The 20,307-nt window shown below is 47.4% G+C and overlaps 1 protein-coding gene across 2 annotated transcripts in view; it reads right to left on the reverse strand.

Annotated features, from left to right (window-relative positions):
• The window catches only part of LOC144785686 (trimethyllysine dioxygenase, mitochondrial-like), a 449,852-nt gene that overhangs the window by 148,433 nt on the left and 281,112 nt on the right, over nt 1-20,307 (reverse strand). For both annotated transcript variants that reach the window (XM_078664478.1, XM_078664479.1), the window contains exon 4: nt 12,049-12,325. In XM_078664478.1, coding sequence (XP_078520604.1) covers nt 12,049-12,325 — 277 coding nt within the window. The remainder of the gene's footprint in view (nt 1-12,048; nt 12,326-20,307) is intronic.

Raw genomic sequence — 20,307 nt, forward strand, 5'->3', positions numbered from 1 at the left:
AGTGGGTGGGGGTGTTGAACAGTTGCGTGAGTCCGAGGTTGGCGAGGTTGTCCAGCAGGGTGACGGTGTTGCGGTCCTTGTTGTTCTCCAGGTGGAAGTTGAGGTCCCCTAGGAGGATGTAGTCGGCGGAGGGGAGGGCGTGTGGGCTGATGAAGTCCGTGATGTTTTCTCTGAATTGTGTGCGTGTTCCTGGGGGTCTGTAGATGAGGGTGCCTCTGAGGGTCGTCTTTGGGTCGGTGTGAATCTGGAAGTGGAGGTGCTCGGCGGCGGCGAGGGTGTCGTTGGAGTCGGTCGTGATGCGGATGGTGTTCTTGTGGACGATGGCGATGCCTCCTCCGGTCTGGTTTATGCGGTCTCTCCTGATGAACTTGTATCCATCCGGGATGGCGATGGCGATGTCGGGGGCTGAGGAGGCGTTCATCCATGTTTCAGTGAGGAAGGCGACGTCTGGTGATGTTGTGTCGAGGAGGTTCCAGAGTTCGACGGCGTGTCTGTGGACGGAGCGGGTGTTGAGCAGGATGCACTTGAGGTCGCAGCTGGGGTTTGGCTTTGCGGGCGCGGTGCCTGTTCAGAGGCAGGTGAACTTGCAGGTTGTGCAGGTGAAGGGTCCGTGGAAGCGTTTCGGGGTGGCTCGGCAGCAGGCGGGGTTCCGGCCGGCATTGATTGCGTTGAGGGCGGCGGCGGCGTAGGTCTGTCGGGTCGTCTTGCATCGTCGGTGGGGCCAGGGGTCCTGGCACTGGGCGCGGTCCAGGCGCGGACGGGCGCAGACGGGCTTACCTTTGGCACGCCTTCGGCGCACAATCGGCGCGCCCGCTGCGCGTACGCGTGGTCGCCATTTATGGCCAAGTGGGAGGGAGGGAGGAGCAGCTGTGAGGCGGGAGCAGGGAGGGCACAAAATAAAAGGGGGCGTGTCCGCTTGGACGATGGCAGGAAGTGGGGAGCGGGGCGGGCAGGCACAGGGGACTGGGTAACAGAAACAAACCTAATACAGCAGTGTGCAAGGGGACAACAGGGACAACAGTACAGAGGCAATAACTACAATACAATACTACAATTAGGAAGGAAAAACAGATTATTCAGGCACACGTAACACGCAAATACGGTGGAGGGGCGAAGCAGGCACAACGAGGCTACGGGTAGCAGCGAGGCGGGGGCACACACACAGCTGGTGGCCGTGCGGCGCGGGGGTGTCCTGCAAACAGGTCACACTCACCTGCGCTGCGCGGTCGTCATTTATGGCCAAGTGGGAGGGAGGGAGGAGCAGCTGGGAGGCGGGAGCGGGGAGGGGACAAAACAAAAGGGGGCGTGTCCGCTTGGACGGCGGCGGGAAGCGGGGAGCGGGGCGGGCAGGCACAGGGGACTGGATAACAGAAACAAACCTAATACAGCAGCGTGCAAGGGGACAACAGGGACAACAGTACAGAGGCAATAACTACAATACAATAATACAATTAGGAAGGAAAAACAGATTATTCAGGCACACGTAACACGCAAATACGGCGGAGGGGCGAGGCAGGCACAATGAGGCTACGGGCAGCAGCGAGGCGTTGGCACACACACAGCTGGTGGCCGTGCGGCGCGGGGGTGCCCTGCGAACAGGTCACACTCACCTGCGCCGCGCGGTCGCCATTTATGGCCAAGTGGGAGGGAGGGAGGAGCAGCTGGGAGGAGCAGCTGGGAGGCGGGAGCAGGGAGGGCACAAAACAAAAGGGGGCGTGTCCGCTTGGACGGCGGCGGGAAGCGGGGATCGGGGCGGGCAGGCACAGGGGAATGGGTAACAGAAACAAACCTAATACAGCAGCATGCAAGGGGACAACAGGGACAACAGTACAGAGGCAATAACTACAATACAATAAAACAATTAGGAAGGAAAAACAGATTATTCAGGCACACGTAACACGCAAATACGGCGGAGGGGCGAGGCAGGCACAACGAGGCTACGGGCAGAAGCGAGGTGGGGGCACACACACAGCTGGTGGCGGTGCGGCGCGGGGGTGTCCTGCGAACAGCCATAGACAACACTGCTCTGTTCCAAGTAAGCGAGAACAGAAAATATCTTGCTTACTCGAAGCAAAGCAGAAATACTTTTGGGCAGAGGGAACTCCATGTTAGCAACTCCCTCTTTCAAAAAATAATGCCGGCTCCTGCAGGATGTGGGGAGCCACCAGGGAATGCAGGAACCTTCAGGCTTTCCCTGCGTCCCCTATGTCAGAAACTGGGTGCCTTGGGTGAGATCAGGGCACCAAGCGGGGGATGGGGTCCCCGGGGCTGAAATTGGCCAGGGAGGGGTCTGCACAGCCCCCTTCTCTTTTAAAATTTTATTTTTTCTATTTCAAAGGTGTGAGCCCCAGGGAATGGGGTCCTTGGGTTCAAAGTCAGCCTATAGGGGGGGCTGCACGTCCCCCCTCCCATATTAAAAAATATGAAAAGGCAGGCCCCTGGGGTTGTGGTCACAGGAGTCAAATCAGCCCAGGAGGGGGGCATGTGACAGCCCTCCCTATTCCTAAAATGCCTGGCCCCAGGGGATGGGGTCCCTGTGGAGAGATCACCCCAGGGAAGGGGGGCTACACAGCCTCATTTCCTTTAGAAAACAAAAAAAATGAAAAAGCCCAACAACTCGCTGGAGACCCGCCAACTTTCTCCATCATTCTGCAAAAGCACCTCCTGGCACGCTGCTGGTTGGGGGATGAAGTCCCCTTGGCTGCTGAGGGTTTTTAGTGGCCAAGAAGACATCCTGTTAGCTCCAGTAAGCCCCTCACAGCAGGATTGCTGAGAGGTGGTTGGAGGCCACGCCCAATTTCACCACCACTTGGCAAGCACGCCTCTTGGCGCACTGCTGGTGAGGGATGAAGTCCCCTTGTCTCCTGATGCTCTCAGGACTAAAGTGGACTTCATTCCCCAAGCAGTAGAGAACCAGGAGGCATGTTTCCAGAGTGGTGGAGAAAGGGGCATTACCTTTGATGACCTTTCAGCAATCTAGCTGTGTGGGTCTTACTGGAGGTAAAAGAAGGGCTAGTTGGCCCCCAAGAACCCTCTGGAGACAAGGGTACTTCATACCCCAACCATCAGTGCACCAGGAGATGCATTTTCAGAGTGGTGGAGAAAGGAGGCGGGCCTCCAGCAAGTTGTTGGGCTTTTTTGATTAATTTTTTGTTCTGTTTTATAAGGGAAGAGAGGCTGTTGCACACCCCTTCCCTCGGCCGATTTCTCCCCAAGGACCCCATCCCTAGGGTCAAGCATTTAAAGAATGGGGAGGGGAGCCACATGGCCTTCTTCCATGGGCATATTTTGGCCCCGGGGACCCTATCCCCGGGGCCCGGCCTTTATTTACGATTTTTTAATAATAAAGGAAGGGGGTCACATGGCCCCCTTCCTTGGGCCAGTGGGCTGGGATTCGACAGACGACCACAAGGGAAAATAAAATAAATAATACATTTTTTCTCTTGGTCGACTATCGAAATCCACCTCCAGCCTGCCCCACTGCTCCTGCTTTTACCTGCACGGGCCCCGGCTGATTGCAGGAGCCAGCCCTGGGGAGTTGCAGTCCCCTGGGCCATCTAAGGCTCCATTCGGGGGCCACATGGCCCCCTCTCTTCTTTGAAAATCCCCCAGGGAGTTGGTGGACCAAGGGGCCGGGGATCCACAACAAGCCTCTTCATTATTTCATTGTAGCCTCAGGAAGGTAGTGGTCATCAGAGCTGTAGAGGGGTTGCATGGCTACCCATATTCATTCATTTTAAAGCCCACAGGGAGGTGTCAGTCCCCAGGAATGCGGGGAGTTTGTTTGCCTCTCACTCTTTAAAAAAAGCCCAGTGGATGTGGTGGTTCTTGGGGCTAGGGGTGTCATCGTGGTTCCCCTACTGATAAAAGTTAACCCTGGGAACATGGTGGCCCCCAGGGCACAGGGGGGGTCCACATTATTACAGGGGGACAGGGCAGAAACACCCTGAACCCCTAGGCCTCTTGGTATTAGTGATTTTGTGGATGATGTAATTTGAGATGTCATGAGTGATGTCACTGGCCTTGCCATGAGTGATGTAATATGTGAGTTCCTAAGCAAGGGCTTTGCGGGAGCGCAATTTATAACTGCTGAGTTCCACTGGTTTTGCACAAGGGAAAGATTAACCTAACTGTAATGTCCCAGTAACCTTTTGTTTTTTCAATGAAGTTTTTTAATTTCCATTGGCAAACAATAACATTTCTGTAAAGTTTGTTTCTTTCAGTGAATATATATATATATATATATATATATATATATATATATATATATATATATATATATATATATATATATATATATATATATATATATATATATATATATATATATATATATATATATATATATATATTCATTGAAAAAACCATAGGTTTCACACCAGTTATAGTTAGCTGGAAATTTTACTTGCATAAAACCATTGAAATTCCCACGTTATAGTTAGTTGTACTCACTATAACTTGCGCGTGCAATGCACTGCTGATGACGTCACATATTACATCACTCATGACATGGTCAGTGACATCACTGATGACACCATCCAGTGAATGTGTGTCTTTCCGAGAAATAAATATGTCTTATATATGTATATGTAAAAGTTGATGGAAGAATAAATGTTTAAATAAGTGTTTAGATGTTTTTTTTTTTTTAATTGATTGGTTAACTGGCTTATTAAGTGTATCTTAGGCAATACATATATTAGTGGGTAATGTTTAAATATTTAAATATAAGGATTAGTGTTTCACTTTCTGTATAAGTGGCTGCATGGGTTGGTGAGTAGCTACATGTGTATGTATATGGGTTATTAGATTTTTGTTTTAGTATCAGTATGAGTGTTTGTATGGTTTGGTGGGGGTATTACTTAGCACATAGATGCATGAATAACTGACTCTCTGTATGTGTTTTGAAGACAGCATATGTGCAGGACTGTATGGGTGGATGAGTGTGTATATGTGTGTGTTAGTGAGTGAATGACTGTCTCACTAGTGTCTTTATCAGTAACTACATATGTTTTAATCTAGTATATGTGAATATTGATGTATGTAAGTGAGTATATGTGAGAGTATGAGATTGTAAGAGTTCCTGTTCAAATAAGTATGTGTTTCTATAAGTGATTGTTTAAGAGAGTAAGTATGTGTAAATTTCCTTAGAAGTAAGGTGGTAGTGTGTGTATAGCTGTATATGTAAATAAATGGATGTTCAATAGTTTATTTGCATGTGTGAGTATGTGTGTGAGTAACTTTTAGATGACTGTCGGTGTGTAACAGGATGTATAGGTGTATCACTACATATGATGAGTGAGTATATGTATGAGTGACTATGTAGAACTGTTTGTGAATGAGTGGATGTGTATATAGACGGTGGAATTACTGAATTGGTTGTTGTAACTGGTATGGGTATCTCCATTTTTTTGAAAATTGTAGTTTCTATTTTTGAATATGTGTTTCAAGGGTTACATTACAGTGAAAGGAGGTCTGTCACTGTGTCACAAGGATGGTGTCATCAGTGATGTCATGAGTGATGTCACTGACCATGTCATGATTGATGTAATATGTGACGTCATCAGCAGTGCATTGCACGCGCAAGTTATAGTGAGTACAACTAACTATAACGTGGGAATTTCAATGGTTTTATGCGAGTAAAATTTCCAGCTAACTATAACTGGTGTGAAACCTATGGTTTTTTCAGTGAATTTAATAGGTTTTTTAAATGCTCATTCCTAACTATAACTGGTGTGAAACCTATGGTTTTTTCAGTGAATTTCAATGGTTTTTTAATAGCAAATCTCTATAGGTACGAAAAGTAATATTTTTTATAACAAATATTATATTGTATAATTATGTAATAGTATTTTTTTTTTTTTGCCCAGGAGCGCTCCCGGGGCGCGTACCGATGCGCTCACCGGTAAGCGCAGTGCTTCGGCGCGCCCCGGGGCGCGTACCAGTGAGCGTCCCGTTAGCGCTATTCCCGCGAACGAAAACAACATCGTGACGTATCGCGTAGCCGTGTGATGCGTCATATGACGCACTACATAAGCGCACCCGGAAGCACCCGAGCGCATACGATCACGCAATGTAAGCGCCCCGGGGCGCGCCCCCGGGCACGCACCGGGGCGCGTAGCGTAAGCGTGTCAGGTCATGTGGCCTGAAAATAACACTTTTGATTGGTTCAGAACACTTTTGGTTTCCAAATGATGAGAAAGCCCAGGTCATGAGACCTGAAAATAACACTTTTGATTGGTTCACAACAATTTTGTTTTCCAAATGATGAAAGACCCCACCTTTTTTCCTCATTTTCACTTTGTTGTTTGAGTAAAGAAGACCTGCAGTCATTGTGTGAGAAATGGCTTCACTAGAAGCAGCTGCAGGTGCATCTTTCCCTTTGGTACGCTCCCCGATGCGCTCCCCGGTGCGCGTACCGGTCGCTCCCCCCGCGAAAATCTGATTTTTTTTCTTTTTTTTTTGCCCCGCGGGGCCCTTTTATGGCCTCCACATCAAACCTAGGGGGTCAGGGGGGTCTACCCTGCCCCCTTATGGTCATTTCCCCCTTTGTTTTTGCCACCTCTTGTGTCTCGATCCTACCGAGACACAAGATGGCGGCCGCTCCGGACTGTTTGGAATGTTGACAGACACCCGAGAGCCAATCAGCTTTCCGCGCGCGAACTCGCGTAGCGCGCCCGGTGCGCTCCCCGGTGCGCGTACCGGGGCGCGCTTATAGATATATATATTTTTTTGAAACTAAATTACTCAAAATCCACTGGAGCACATATCTTGAGACATAGCAAAGGCACATCGGGCTACCAGTCCCTACAATTTTGCCAAATTTGGTGGAAATCCATTCAGCCGTTCGGGCTAAAAGTGAGTCCAACCGCACTATGGAAATTAACTTGGGGAAAACACGTTTTGGGACCCCCTTTTATCTCGGCCCCCGCTTGACGAATCTCCCCCAAACTTTCAGGAAAGGAGCGGAGCGCAGCGAGGCAAATTTGAGGAAAATTACAGGCAGATCCCTCAATCTGCGCCAAAGTTATTCCCAATAGAATGTTGTGGATTTCCTATGGAAAACAATCCTAACTATAACTACCTACTGGCGAAATTTTACAGCTCGGCAAGGACTGCACTGTACTAGTCCTATGCTTAAAGACTTTGCAGTATAAATTTCAAAAGACTTTGTCATTTTCTATCTCGGCGTGGATAGCACTCTGCTAATCCTATGCTTAAAAACTTTGATAGAAAAACAGACATTTGAGGTGAGCAGATCTAGAGTGTCGCTGGTGTTGAGAGTGCTCTAACAGGGGCTGCTTTCCACCTAAACTTGAGAACTACCCAGAGTTCTCTCCTTCTTGTTTGCATAATTTATGCGTCACTCTATGCCTGAAAGGGTTTTGTTTTGATATATATATATATATATATATATATATATATATATATATTACCTATTGGCTGTCGTCAGTAGATAGTTATAGTGAGGACCTAGTTTCCATAGAATTTTTTTTTTGACTTGGCAATAACATTGGTGTCGTTTGACCAATCTTCTTGAAATTTTCCCCAAAAAGTGGTAAGGTAGGTTCTGGTTGTCATGGAAAGTTTGGGGCTGATCTGTGCAGTGTGGACAGAGAAATTGGGGCATGAAATAAGGGTGCGTTTGTAATATTAATTCCCAGAGGAACCTTCAGCCTCACTTATAGCACGAACTGCTAAATGGACTTACACCAAATTTGGTTACGAGGTAGATGTTGGTTCAAGAGAGTGCTTTTTGCCTATTTGGTGTTAATCTGTTCAGTAGTTTTTGAGAAATGATAGTGATATCTCTGGTCACAGATATTTTGCTGTGGTTTCACGATTACCCACAAATGCACATGCCAACGGGAATGCTCTGAGTGGGTGGACGGAACTTGAACAGAAAGTTGCAGCCACCATTTTATTGATCGGGAATGGTTCCTGGGGCGGATAATTTCTGAAAAGGCTAACATAAGGGGTCAGTGTATAGGTACTCTGACCATATGTGTTAGTGACACAAGGTATGTGTCCAAAATAGATTTTTTTTATTGTGCACAATATTTGCAACAACGCCGCGACAGGCAGCATGGCCCCCCATGTACCATTGCCGGGAGCTCGTGAATATTGCGACGTCAATGCAAAGATTAGTGAATAATAAAAAAATTATATCAGTGAATCATTAATGCGTATTGTTATAGAGATATTGAGATTCCGATAAATGTTTTTATAGCGGTATTTATATAGTGAGTTATCTACTCTGATGATTAGAATTAATTATATAGTTATCATTTTTTAATGTTGTGGTGGCTATTGAATTCCTGCTTTTGCTTACTGCTTTCGCGACGTAACCACAGGTGTCATGATTACCAACGTCATTGCAAACTCCACCTCACTGCAAAAACAGAAAATAGGTTTTAGAGATGGTTGTTCTAGAAATACACTAGAAAAATATGAGTTTGAAGTAAACAGTAATAAACCCCTAGTGTATAAAATACTGTAATAAGTGTTTTAGACTTTATGGAAAAGGCATGATCGTCACGGTTAACGCCAACATCACGATGCCCCAAATAAAGCAGAAACAGAAAATAGGTCTAAAAGATGGTTTTGAAAGAAAATTAGTACAAAAGTATTAGTTACAACATGCTTTGAAAGAAGTATATATATATAGTAATATGTGTAGTGAAATGTTCCAAATGGACATTTTTACATATTATGTTTGGATCTGTTGGTGGTCGTTGAATGTCTGCTTTTGTTTTCTGATTTTACGACTTGTCTGAGGGGATCATTACATCTTGCAAAGATCCCCAAAAACAAAAAAAACAAAAACTTTACAAAAATGTTTCACAATATTTCAGGTACTAGTGTGGCTCTGACAAGGGCCGTTGTGTTGGTTGTGTGTATGTGGCTGCTACACACAAGACCGGATGAATATTTTCAGGTTACTTAGAAACACCCTGTTGCCTTTGTCTGTAAATTGTACTCCATCATTTCTATAAATTCCAAGCATGTAAAACGCAGATTGTTGTTATAGATACAGCCCATGCGATGGTCTCTGAGGAATGCAGAAACAGTTTTATTAACATGTTTCCTGACTTTGTCAATCTGTGGACAGAATTGATTTGACCACTTCCATTTCTGTCTTTGACATATATTACAGTACACCAAGACTGTGGGAGGGAAAAGTGGCATCAGTTCTGCAAAGGTTTTTTTTTCAGTAGGATTTCCAGCCCTACCCAAGTCAATGTGACCCACTCATTACCACCACAGTGCACAATCATGAGGAAGGTTATAGGGACATTATAGTTAGGAATTAGCATAGAAAAAACATTAGAAATCAGCTGATAAAAACAAATATTACAGAGCTGATATAGTTAGGAAATAGAATTTAAAATATCTTAGAAATTCACTGAAACAGCCAAAGGTTATAGGGACATTATAATTAGGCTCAGATTTCACATGCACAAAAACCAGAAAAATCCAGCAGTTATTAGTAAGCTGAGCTAACTATAACTTGCGCCCCACAATGCATTGCTTATGACCTCACATATTACATATTACATCACGACCTGGTCAGTGATATCACTCATGACATCACTGATGACATCTCAAATGACATCACTGATGACATCATCCAGTGACTCTGAGTGTTAAATAAATATACAAAGGTGTATTAGTGAATCAGCTCAGCTAACTATAACTGCTGAATTTATCTGGTTTCGTACAAATGAAATGTCAGCCTAACTATAACGTCCCTGCAACCTTTGTTTTTTTTCAATGAACATAGAGTTTCCCTAAGAACTTCAATTCTTCAACTTGAAAACAAACCATCAGAATCCTACCATATCAATATGTTTACCAAAATAGCCCCCAGGAATCAGAGATTCCAGTAATTTGGCCCCTACAGTATGAACACATTTTTCTCTCCACAGTCCGTCATTGATGATGGCGCATGGGGACCCAGAATGAGCACATAACATTCTGATATAGTTTTAATTGTATCCAAATTGATATTCAAAGTACAATTACAGTCACTAATTGCTATATTGGCAGACCACACATTACCCTGGTGAAAGGTTTCCTTTTCATTCACGGTTGACTCATCACCAATACACCTAATGTTTTCCTTCCTGCCCCTGTATACCTTAGCAAAATGTCCAACAATGCCACAGTTGCTACATCTCTGTTTGTCAGTTAGACAGCTCTTGCTGTAAGTAATGTGTTCCTTCCTACCATAATGACAGAACCTCTCTTGCTCTTTAACTCCTTGCCTGCTTACGATGGAACTACACCGTCATGAGCCAAAGGCAGCATGTGCTCATGACGGCGTGGTTCCATCATGCTGCAATCTCTCCGCCCATGCAACATTAATTCCCCGCCTGTGCGGGCGCATTAATGAGTGGGCCGGCCTTGATGGAACCATGCTGTCATGGGCACACACATGCCCGAGTCTCATGATGGCGTGGTTCGGTCACGAGCATGGAAGCGCCCCGCTCACCCCTCACACCCCCAGTGCTGTGGCGGATTTTGCAGTGCGGCCAAGGGGTTAAACATATGTTTCCTTTCATAGGATTGTTGCCCACTCTATTATCAAACATGGTAATAGTTTCAGATTCCTTTGACTCCTGTTTCAAAGCCAACGCACATCTACCCGAGATCTCTGCTTTATGTACTACAGCTAATACGTCATTTAAAGGAGAATCACCATTTGCTCATAAATGTTCCTGAATAACAGGATTGCTGGCATGCATTACTAATTGATCACGAATCAAATCCTCCTGAAGAGCTTTGCAATCTATCACCAATGTTGTAAGTTCTGCCACACATTCATCTGCTGTCTCCATTTTCACTTGTGCTTATTAATTCCAATGCAAATCTTGGTTGCAAAATACTCATTAATACATTCACATCTCCCTCACCCATGGCCATTGACATCTGTAAATACACTTTCAATCCTTTGGGACGTGAAATCCCTTTCTTTTCCTCCAGAGACATATTGTTGGTCTCATCCTCAGATGTTAAATAGACCCAAACATAATTCTTACACTCCTCCTATTTCTGGACATGTTCAGATCCGGCCAGTGAAAAGGCTTGAAAAGGATTTAGGGTCAAGCTTTCAGTTAAAGGAATTGTGCAGTGTGCAATCTTCTCCAAATTATTGGACTAGTTAATTTACCACAGTTCACCTTTAACCCCAAAGTAGTGAGACTCAAAAACTCAAAGCAATCAGGATAGAATATACACACCACTATGCCAAAGAAGAAGTATGTTATTTCATCTGAAAAGTAATACAGCAGCACCTTCCAGACCCAGCTCACACTACTCCAGTCAACTACTTCTGCCACAACATTCCCTTCCATCACTCTTTGGAATTTAATTATGTATCAAATGATTCCAACTAAGAATCAGTAAACAAAACCCACAATACCCTATTACCTCCAATGAGAGGCCAGTTGGTCATTTAGTGAGGATACACTGAGGGCCTCTTGGAGACCCACAATGCATTTAAAAGTAGATTTTCTAGAGGAGGGGATTATATCATTACACGCCACTTTTGCTTCCTTAGAGTTTATTGTATTTTTACTGATTTGTTTGTTGGTTGTGTAGGTCCTTTTGTTTTACCAGTATCTCTGTGAGTCCCTCTTCCGTCTTTTTTTCTTTTAAATCCATTTCTGATGGTGTACAGATCACATGCTCACCCAATCAAGGAGTCAGTAGTTAGAGATTCATCTCAATCTCCTACTCTAATCCCCCTATCACTCCCACGTCCCAGAAGGCCCCTTCATGTAACACACATAGCAACTCATGCCACTCACTACCAATCTCCTACACTCATGTCACTCATTATCAATATCCTATACACATCTGCCTCAGCACCAATGTCCTATACTCATGTCACTCAGTACTGATCTCCTGTACTTTTGTCACTCAATACCAATCTCCTACACCACAATCATCAGATCCTGATATTTTCTGAACTAAGAATTTCTTTTGAATTGGGAACTCTTTATGGTAATATAACATGGGTGCACACCTGATTTTGAGCTCTCATACCTGACTAAGCTTACTCTCTGTGCCAAGTGGTCTGTATCCTCCTCGGTGGGTGGAACTCCCTCAACCAAGGCGAAGCCATAGCGGAGGAAGTTCTCAAAAACCTCCCGCAGGCCCTCGTCAGTCTCCAAGACCCGCTGGCAGGGCGTAGGTACCACTCGAGCTTGCTGATAGACCTTAGCATTCCACAGCTCCTGGAGGCGGGGTTTCTTCAGTTGTCCTTCATAGCTATTCTCCATCAGCCAGGCCAAGCTATAGTCTGTCTGGTGACCATCCGGCCCTGGAATGGAGAAAGTCAAAACAGACAGAGGAGATCAGCAGAGGCCACTGTGATGTCATTCCATGCTACAAACATCAGAGTATGGCCCAGAGCACTGTGCACAGAGAACTGTGATGTAATGCCTAACTACTGACACCAGTGGTTGCGCAGAACACTGTGAGGTCATTCCATGCCACTGACACCAGGGGTCATTGCAGAGGACTGTGATGTCATTCCATGCTACTGACACCAGGGGTCGGCGCAAAGCACTATGAGGTCCTTCCATGCTACTGACACCAGGGGTCGGTGCAGAGCACTGTGATGTCATTCCATGCTACATACACCAGAGGGTCATTGCAGAGGACTGTGACATCATTCCATGCTACTGACACCAGGGGTCGGTGCAGAGAACTGTGATGTCATTCCATGCTACTGACACCAGGGGTCGGTGCAGAGAACTGTGAGGTCATTCCATGCTACTGACACAAGGGGTCATTGCAGAGGACTGTGATGTCATTCCATGCTACTGACACAAGGGGTCGGTGCAGAGCACTGTGATGTCATTCCATGCTACTGACACCAGGGGCTGGCACAGAGCACTGTGATGTGATTCCATGCTACTGACATCAGGGGTCGGTGCAGAGAACTGTGATGTCATTCCATGCTACTGACATCAGGCGTAGGTGCAGAGCACTATGAGGTCCTTCCATGCTACAAACACCAGGGGTCGGTGCGGAGCACTGTGATGTAATTCCTAACTACTGACACCAGGGGTCGGTGAAGAGCACTGTGAGCTCATTCCATGACACAAACACCAAGGGGTCAGTGCAGAGCACTGTGATGTCATTAAATGCTATGCTACATACACCAGAGGGTCATTGCAGAGGACTGTGATGTCATTCCATGCTACTGACACCAGGGGTCGGTGCAGAGAACTGTGATGTCATTCCATGCCACTGACACCAGGGGTTGGTGGAGAGCACTGTGATGTCATTTCATGCTACTGACACCAGGGGTCGGTGCAGAGAACTGTGATGTCATTCCATGCTACTGACACCAGGGGTCGGCGCAGAGCACTATGAGGTCCTTCCACGCTACTGACACCAGGGGTCGGTGCAGAGCGCTGTGGTGTCATTCCATGCTACTGACACCAGGGGTCGATGCAGAGCACTGTGATGTCATTCCATGCTACTGAAACCAGGGGTCGGTGCAGAGAACTGTGATGTCATTCCATGCTTCTGACACCAGGGGTCGGTGCAGAGAACTGTGAGCTCATTCCATGACACAAACACCAAGGGGTCGGTGCAGAGCACTGTGATGTCATTAAATGCTACATACACCAGAGGGTCATTGCAGAGGACTGTGATGCCATTCCATGCTACTGACACCAGGGGTCGGTGCAGAGAACTGTGATGTCATTCCATGCTTCTGACACCAGGGGTCGGTGCAGAAAACTGTGATGTCATTCCATGCTACCGAAACCAGGGGTCGGTGCAGAGAACTGTGATGTCATTCCATGCTACTGACACCAGGGGTCGGCACAGAGCACTGTGATGTCATTCCATGCTACTGACACCAGGGGCTGGCACAGAGCACTGTGATGTGATTCCATGCTACTGACACCAGGGATCGGCCCAGAGCACTATGATGTCATTAAATGCTACATAGACCAGATGGTCATTGCAGAGGACTGTGATGTCATTCCATGCTACTGACACCAGGGGTCGGTGCAGAGAACTGTGAGCTCATTCCATGACACAAACACCAAGGGGTCGGTGCAGAGCACTGTGATGTCATTAAATGCTACATACACCAGAGGGTCGTTGCAGAGGACTGTGATGTCATTCCATGCTACTGACACCAGGGGTCGGTGCAGAGAACTGTGATGTCATTCCATGCTACTGACACCAGGGGTCATTGCAGAGCACTGTGATGTCATTTCATGCTACTGACACCAGGGGTCGGTGCAAAGCGCTGTGGTGTCATTCCATGCTACTGACACCAGGGGTCGGTGCAGAGCACTGTGATGTCATTCCATGCTACATACACCAGAGGGTCATTGCAGAGGACTGTGACATCATTCCATGCTACTGACACCAGGGGTCAGTGCAGAGAACTGTGATGTCATTCCATGCTACTGACACCAGGGGTCGGTGCAGAGAACTGTGAGGTCATTCCATGCTACTGACACAAGGGGTCATTGCAGAGGACTGTGATGTCATTCCATGCTACTGACACAAGGGGTCGGTGCAGAGCACTGTGTTGTCATTCCATGCTACTGACACCAGGGGCTGGCACAGAGCACTGTGATGTGATTCCATGCTACTGACATCAGGGGTCGGTGCAGAGAACTGTGATGTCATTCCATGCTACTGACATCAGGGGTAGGTGCAGAGCACTATGAGGTCCTTCCATGCTACAAACACCAGGGGTCGGTGCGGAGCACTGTGATGTAATTCCTAACTACTGACACCAGGGGTCGGTGAAGAGCACTGTGAGCTCATTCCATGACACAAACACCAAGGGGTCGGTGCAGAGCACTGTGATGTCATTAAATGCTATGCTACATACACCAGAGGGTCATTGCAGAGGACTGTGATGTCATTCCATGCTACTGACACCAGGGGTCGGTGCAGAGAACTGTGATGTCATTCCATGCTACTGACACCAGGGGTTGGTGCAGAGCACTGTGATGTCATTTCATGCTACTGACACCAGGGGTCGGTGCAGAGAACTGTGATGTCATTCCATGCTACTGACACCAGGGGTCGGCGCAGAGCACTATGAGGTCCTTCCACGCTACTGACACCAGGGGTCGGTGCAGAGCGCTGTGGTGTCATTCCATGCTACTGACACCAGGGGTCGGTGCAGAGCACTGTGATGTCATTCCATGCTACTGAAACAAGGGGTCGGTGCAGAGAACTGTGATGTCATTCCATGCTACTGACACCAGGGGTCGGTGCAGAGCACTATGAGGTCCTTCCATGCTACAAACACCAGGGGTCGGCGCAGAGCACTGTGATGTCATTAAATGCTACATACACCAAAGGGTCATTGCAGAGGACTGTGATGCCATTCCATGCTACAGACACCAGGGGTCGGTGCAGAGAACTGTGATGTCATTCCATGCTACTGACACCAGGGTTCGGTGCAGAGAACTGTGATGTCATTCCATGCTTCTGACACCAGGGGTCGGTGCAGAGAACTGTGATGTCATTCCATGCTACCGAAACCAGGGGTCGGCACAGAGCACTGTGATGTCATTCCATGCTACTGACACCAGGGGCTGGCACAGAGCACTGTGATGTGATTCCATGCTACTGACACCAGGGATCGGCCCAGAGCACTATGATGTCATTAAATGCTACATAGACCAGATGGTCATTGCAGAGGACTGTGATGTCATTCCATGCTACTGACACCAGGGGTCGGTGCAGAGAACTGTGAGCTCATTCCATGACACAAACACCAAGGGGTCGGTGCAGAGCACTGTGATGTCATTAAATGCTACATACACCAGAGGGTCATTGCAGAGGACTGTGATGTCATTCCATGCTACTGACACCACGGGTCGGTGCAGAGAACTGTGATGTCATTCCATGCTACTGACACCAGGGGTTGGTGCAGAGCACTGTGATGTCATTTCATGCTACTGACACCAGGGGTCGGTGCAGAGCGCTGTGGTGTCATTCCATGCTACTGACACCAGGGGTCGGTGCAGAGCACTGTGATGTCATTCCATGCTACTGAAACCAGGGGTCGGTGCAGAGAACTGTGATGTCATTCCATGCTACTGACATCAGGGGTAGGTGCAGAGCACTATGAGGTCCTTCCATGCTACAAACACCAGGGGTCGGCGCAGAGCACTGTGATGTCATTAAATGCTACATACACCAGAGGGTCATTGCAGAGGACTGTGATGCCATTCCATGCTACAGACACCAGGGGTCGGTGCAGAGAACTGTGATGTCATTCCATGCTACTGACACCAGGGGTCGGTGCAGAGAACTGTGATGTCATTCCATGCTACCAAAACCAGGGGTCAAGTCAAGTCAAGTCAAGTCGGAATTTATATAGCGCACTACATACCCATAGGGTCTCAAGGCGCTTGAGGAAGGGGGGGGAGGTTTACTTATCGAATATCCATGTTTTAAGTTGTTTTCTGAAGGCTAGGTGGTTTTGAGTAAGGCGTAGGTGGATGGGAAGGGAATTCCAGGTCTTGGCCGCTAAGTAGGAGAAGGATCTTCCTCCCATGGTGGCTTTGTGGATGCGCGGAACAGCGGTGAGGGCTTGGTTGGACGAACGCAGCTGGCAGGTGGGGGTGTAAAAGGAAAGGCGCGTGTTGAGACAATCAGGTCCGAGTTTGTATAGGGCTTTGTGTGCGTGGGTGAGGAGACAGAACGTTATTCTCTTGTTGACGGGGAGCCGGTGAAGGTCTTTCAGGTGAGCGGAGATGTGGTCTGTGCGGGGGATGTCTAGTATGAGTCTGGCTGAGGCATTTTGGATGCGTTGGAGTTTTTTCTGTAGTTTCGCGGTGGTGTAGTGTAGTTCCTATTATCCCAATAGGCTCTGCGCATTGGAATAATACCTTCAATAGTATAGGCCTAGACCAGACGTAAACTAGGTCTTCTATTGTCGATATTAGACTTAAAGTTTTGGGTTTGCCAGCTAGCTCAGAGTTCACTAGAAACGTTCTCGAATAGGCAAGGAGGAGTTGAACCTCCCTGGATAGACAAGAAGGGATTTAGTTTCTGACAACCATAGAACATGACAACTTTGCTCTCCCCTAATCAAGAGTGTATCTCTAGAGTCGTGTGAAAACAAAAGACAACTTATTTTACTCAGTCAGTACGTGCATTCTTAGTCTCACCAGATTGTAGAGAAAAGGAAGAGACGGGCGTGTTCAATAAAAGATGGTATTTATTGATCAGTCTCTTTTCTCGTACAAGAGAAATGGATCGATATTATCGCAATACTTATGGTTAAGTAAAGTGCATACAATAAAAGCAGAAGTATAAAATAATACTGTAAAAACATTTATATGGTTTCTAAGCCATAAGGTGGTTTAAAATGGATAAAATAGATACATACACATATACATTTGACTAATCGTACTCAACTGGTGCTTCTAACTACGCCTACCCCGGTGTACCTGACCTAAGCCTAATACGTGGGCGGGAATAGAAAGTAGCAGTTTAAGTTTAAGTTTGTTTTGCCAAGTGACTGACTCAAGAATTCTCTGCAAGGGGTTATTCAGTTCTGTACCTGGAATTTAGGATGAATGAGGGATGGCATCTCTCATCTCTGGTCTCGATATTCCAAGCTGCCTGCGAGGGCTGCTCGGAAGCACCGGAGCTGGATTTCTCGGCAGGAGAATGCAGCGTCTCGTTCTCAGCGCGTCAGGAAGGCGGGGCTGCACCAGCGGGTCTGCTCTGCTCTGGGCTTCGGCAAGTCTGGCTGCTCCGATCTCGTCACCACCACGTGTGTTTGCTTAAGGCAATACCGGTAATATTTATACCTGTAAGGTGCCGAGATTGACGTAAGGATGGACATAGATACGTCAATAAGGATGTCATACGAACTGGTCGTTAGCACATTCTTTTGCTGAAGTTCTCGGTGAAATCAAAACAATGGCCGCAGGGTTTTTCCCAGGTTGTCATAGGTTTGATTTGTTTTGAGAACTCCGTATGCCTTATCAGGGGCTGGAGGAATATTGCTTGTCTAATTAGATGGCAAGCGTTATGACCTAATCAGATAACACGTTCCTGTGCCGTGGTGTGGCTTAATCAGATAACGGTTTCTGCATCATGGGATGGCTGCTAGTTAACTTTTTAACCAGAACAGGGTCAGGAATGGGGGATCGATACAGAACCTATAGGAATACATCACAGTGGAACCGGCGTAAAGGGTGTTTCCGTAGTCCAGACGGCTTGTAACCAGTGCGTGGGTGACCGTTTTTCTTGTTTCGGTGGGGATCCAGTGAAATGTTTTTTTGAGCATGCGTAGGATGTTGAAGCATGAAGATGAGACGGCGTTGACTTGTCTGGTCAGAGTGAGGAGTCCAGGATGATGCCCAGGTTCCGTGCATGGTCCGTCGGTATGGGGGCTTTTCCTAGGGCCGTTGGCCACCAAGAGTCGTCCCAGGCGGAAGGGGAGGAGCCTAAGATGAGGACTTCCGTTTTGTCCGAGTTCAGTTTCAGACGGCTGTGCTTCATCCACTCGGCTACTTCTTTCATCCCTTCATGTAGGTTGGTTTTGGCGGTGGTTGGGTCTTTGGTGAGTGAGAGGATCAGCTGAGTGTCATCAGCGTAGGAGATGATGTTGAGGTTGTGTTGACGTGCAATGGTTGCGAGGGGCCTCATGTAGACGTTGAAGAGGGTGGGGCTGAGAGATGATCCTTGCGGGACGCCGCAGATGACTTCGGTGGCCTCTGACTTAAAAGGGGGGAGGCGGACTCTCTGAGTTCTTCCAGCGAGGAACGAAATGATCCAATCCAATGCTTTTCCTTGAATTCCGATGTTTCTGAGGCGTTGTATCAGGGTGCTATGGCAGACTGTGTCGAAGGCTGCGGAGAGGTCAAGGAGGATAAGGGCGACTGTGTCTCCGTTGTCCAGTAGTGTTCGAATGTCGTCTGTTGCTGCGATGAGGGCGGTCTCGGTGCTGTGTTTGGCTCGGAAGCCAGACTGTGAGGAGTCGAGTGATTTGTTGGTTTCGAGGAAGGTGGCGAGCTGATTGTTAATGGCTTTCTCAATGACTTTGGCAGGGAATGGGAGGCGCGAGATGGGACGGTAGTTTTTGAGTTCGGTGGGGTCAGCTGTGGGTTTCTTTAGAAGGGCGCTGAGTTCGGCGTGTTTCCAGCTTTCTGGGAATGTGGTGGAGTTAAGGGAGTAGTTGATGACATCTCGGAGATGGGGTGCGATAATGGAGTCTGCTTTGTTGATGCAGGGTCGGTGCAGAGAACTGTGATGTCATTCCATGCTACTGACACCAGGGGCTGGCACAGAGCACTGTGATGTGATTCCATGCTACTGACACCAGGGATCGGCCCAGAGCACTATGATGTCATTAAATGCTACATAGACCAGATGGTCATTGCAGAGGACTGTGATGTCATTCCATGCTACTGACACCAGGGGTCGGTGCAGAGAACTGTGATGTCATTCCATGCTACTGACACCAGGGGTCGGTGCAGAGAACTGTGATGTCATTCCATGCTACTGAAACCAGGGGTCGGTGCAGAGAACTGTGATGTCATTCCATGCTTCTGAAACCAGGGGTCGGTGCAGAGAACTGTGATGTCATTCCATGCTACTGACACCAGGGGTCGGTGACGAGCACTGTGAGGTCATTCCATGATACAAACACCAGGGGTCAACACGGAGCACTGTGATGCAATTCCATGGTACAGGCACCTGGGGTCGGCGAAGAGCATTGTGATGTAATTCCATGCTACAAACACCAAGGGTCGACACAGAGCACTGTTTTGCGATTCTATGCTTGAGACACCAGCATCAGCACAGAGAAGTGATGTTGTTCCATGCTGCAGACACTAGATAGCAGCAAAGCACACTGTGATGTCCCTCAATGCTACAGAGACAGGATGAATGGTCACACAGACCAATGTGATGTCATTGCATTCTACAGATGCCAGGGACCAGCAGAGAACAGCCATGACACTCCATGCTACAGACACAAGGGGCCATCAAACAACCTTGCAATTTTATTCCATGATATTTACACCCTGAATCAGTACAGAACATTGTGGTGTCCTTTCATGCTCCAGGCAACAGGGGCTAGCAGACAGCACTGTGCTGTCATTCCCTGCCTCTGACTCAAGGGGTCAGCACAGGGCACAACAGTGATGTCCTTTGATGCAACAAGCACCCAGGGTCATCATAGTGCACTGTGATGTCCTTTCATGCTTCAGACACCAGGGGTCAGCCGTGGTACTTTGAAGTCACTCCATGCCACAGACCTGGGGTGGAGGGGGGAGCATAGGGATT

The sequence above is a fragment of the Lissotriton helveticus genome, chromosome 10 (genome assembly GCF_964261635.1).
Source record: "Lissotriton helveticus chromosome 10, aLisHel1.1, whole genome shotgun sequence".
Classification (NCBI taxonomy): domain Eukaryota; kingdom Metazoa; phylum Chordata; class Amphibia; order Caudata; family Salamandridae; genus Lissotriton; species Lissotriton helveticus.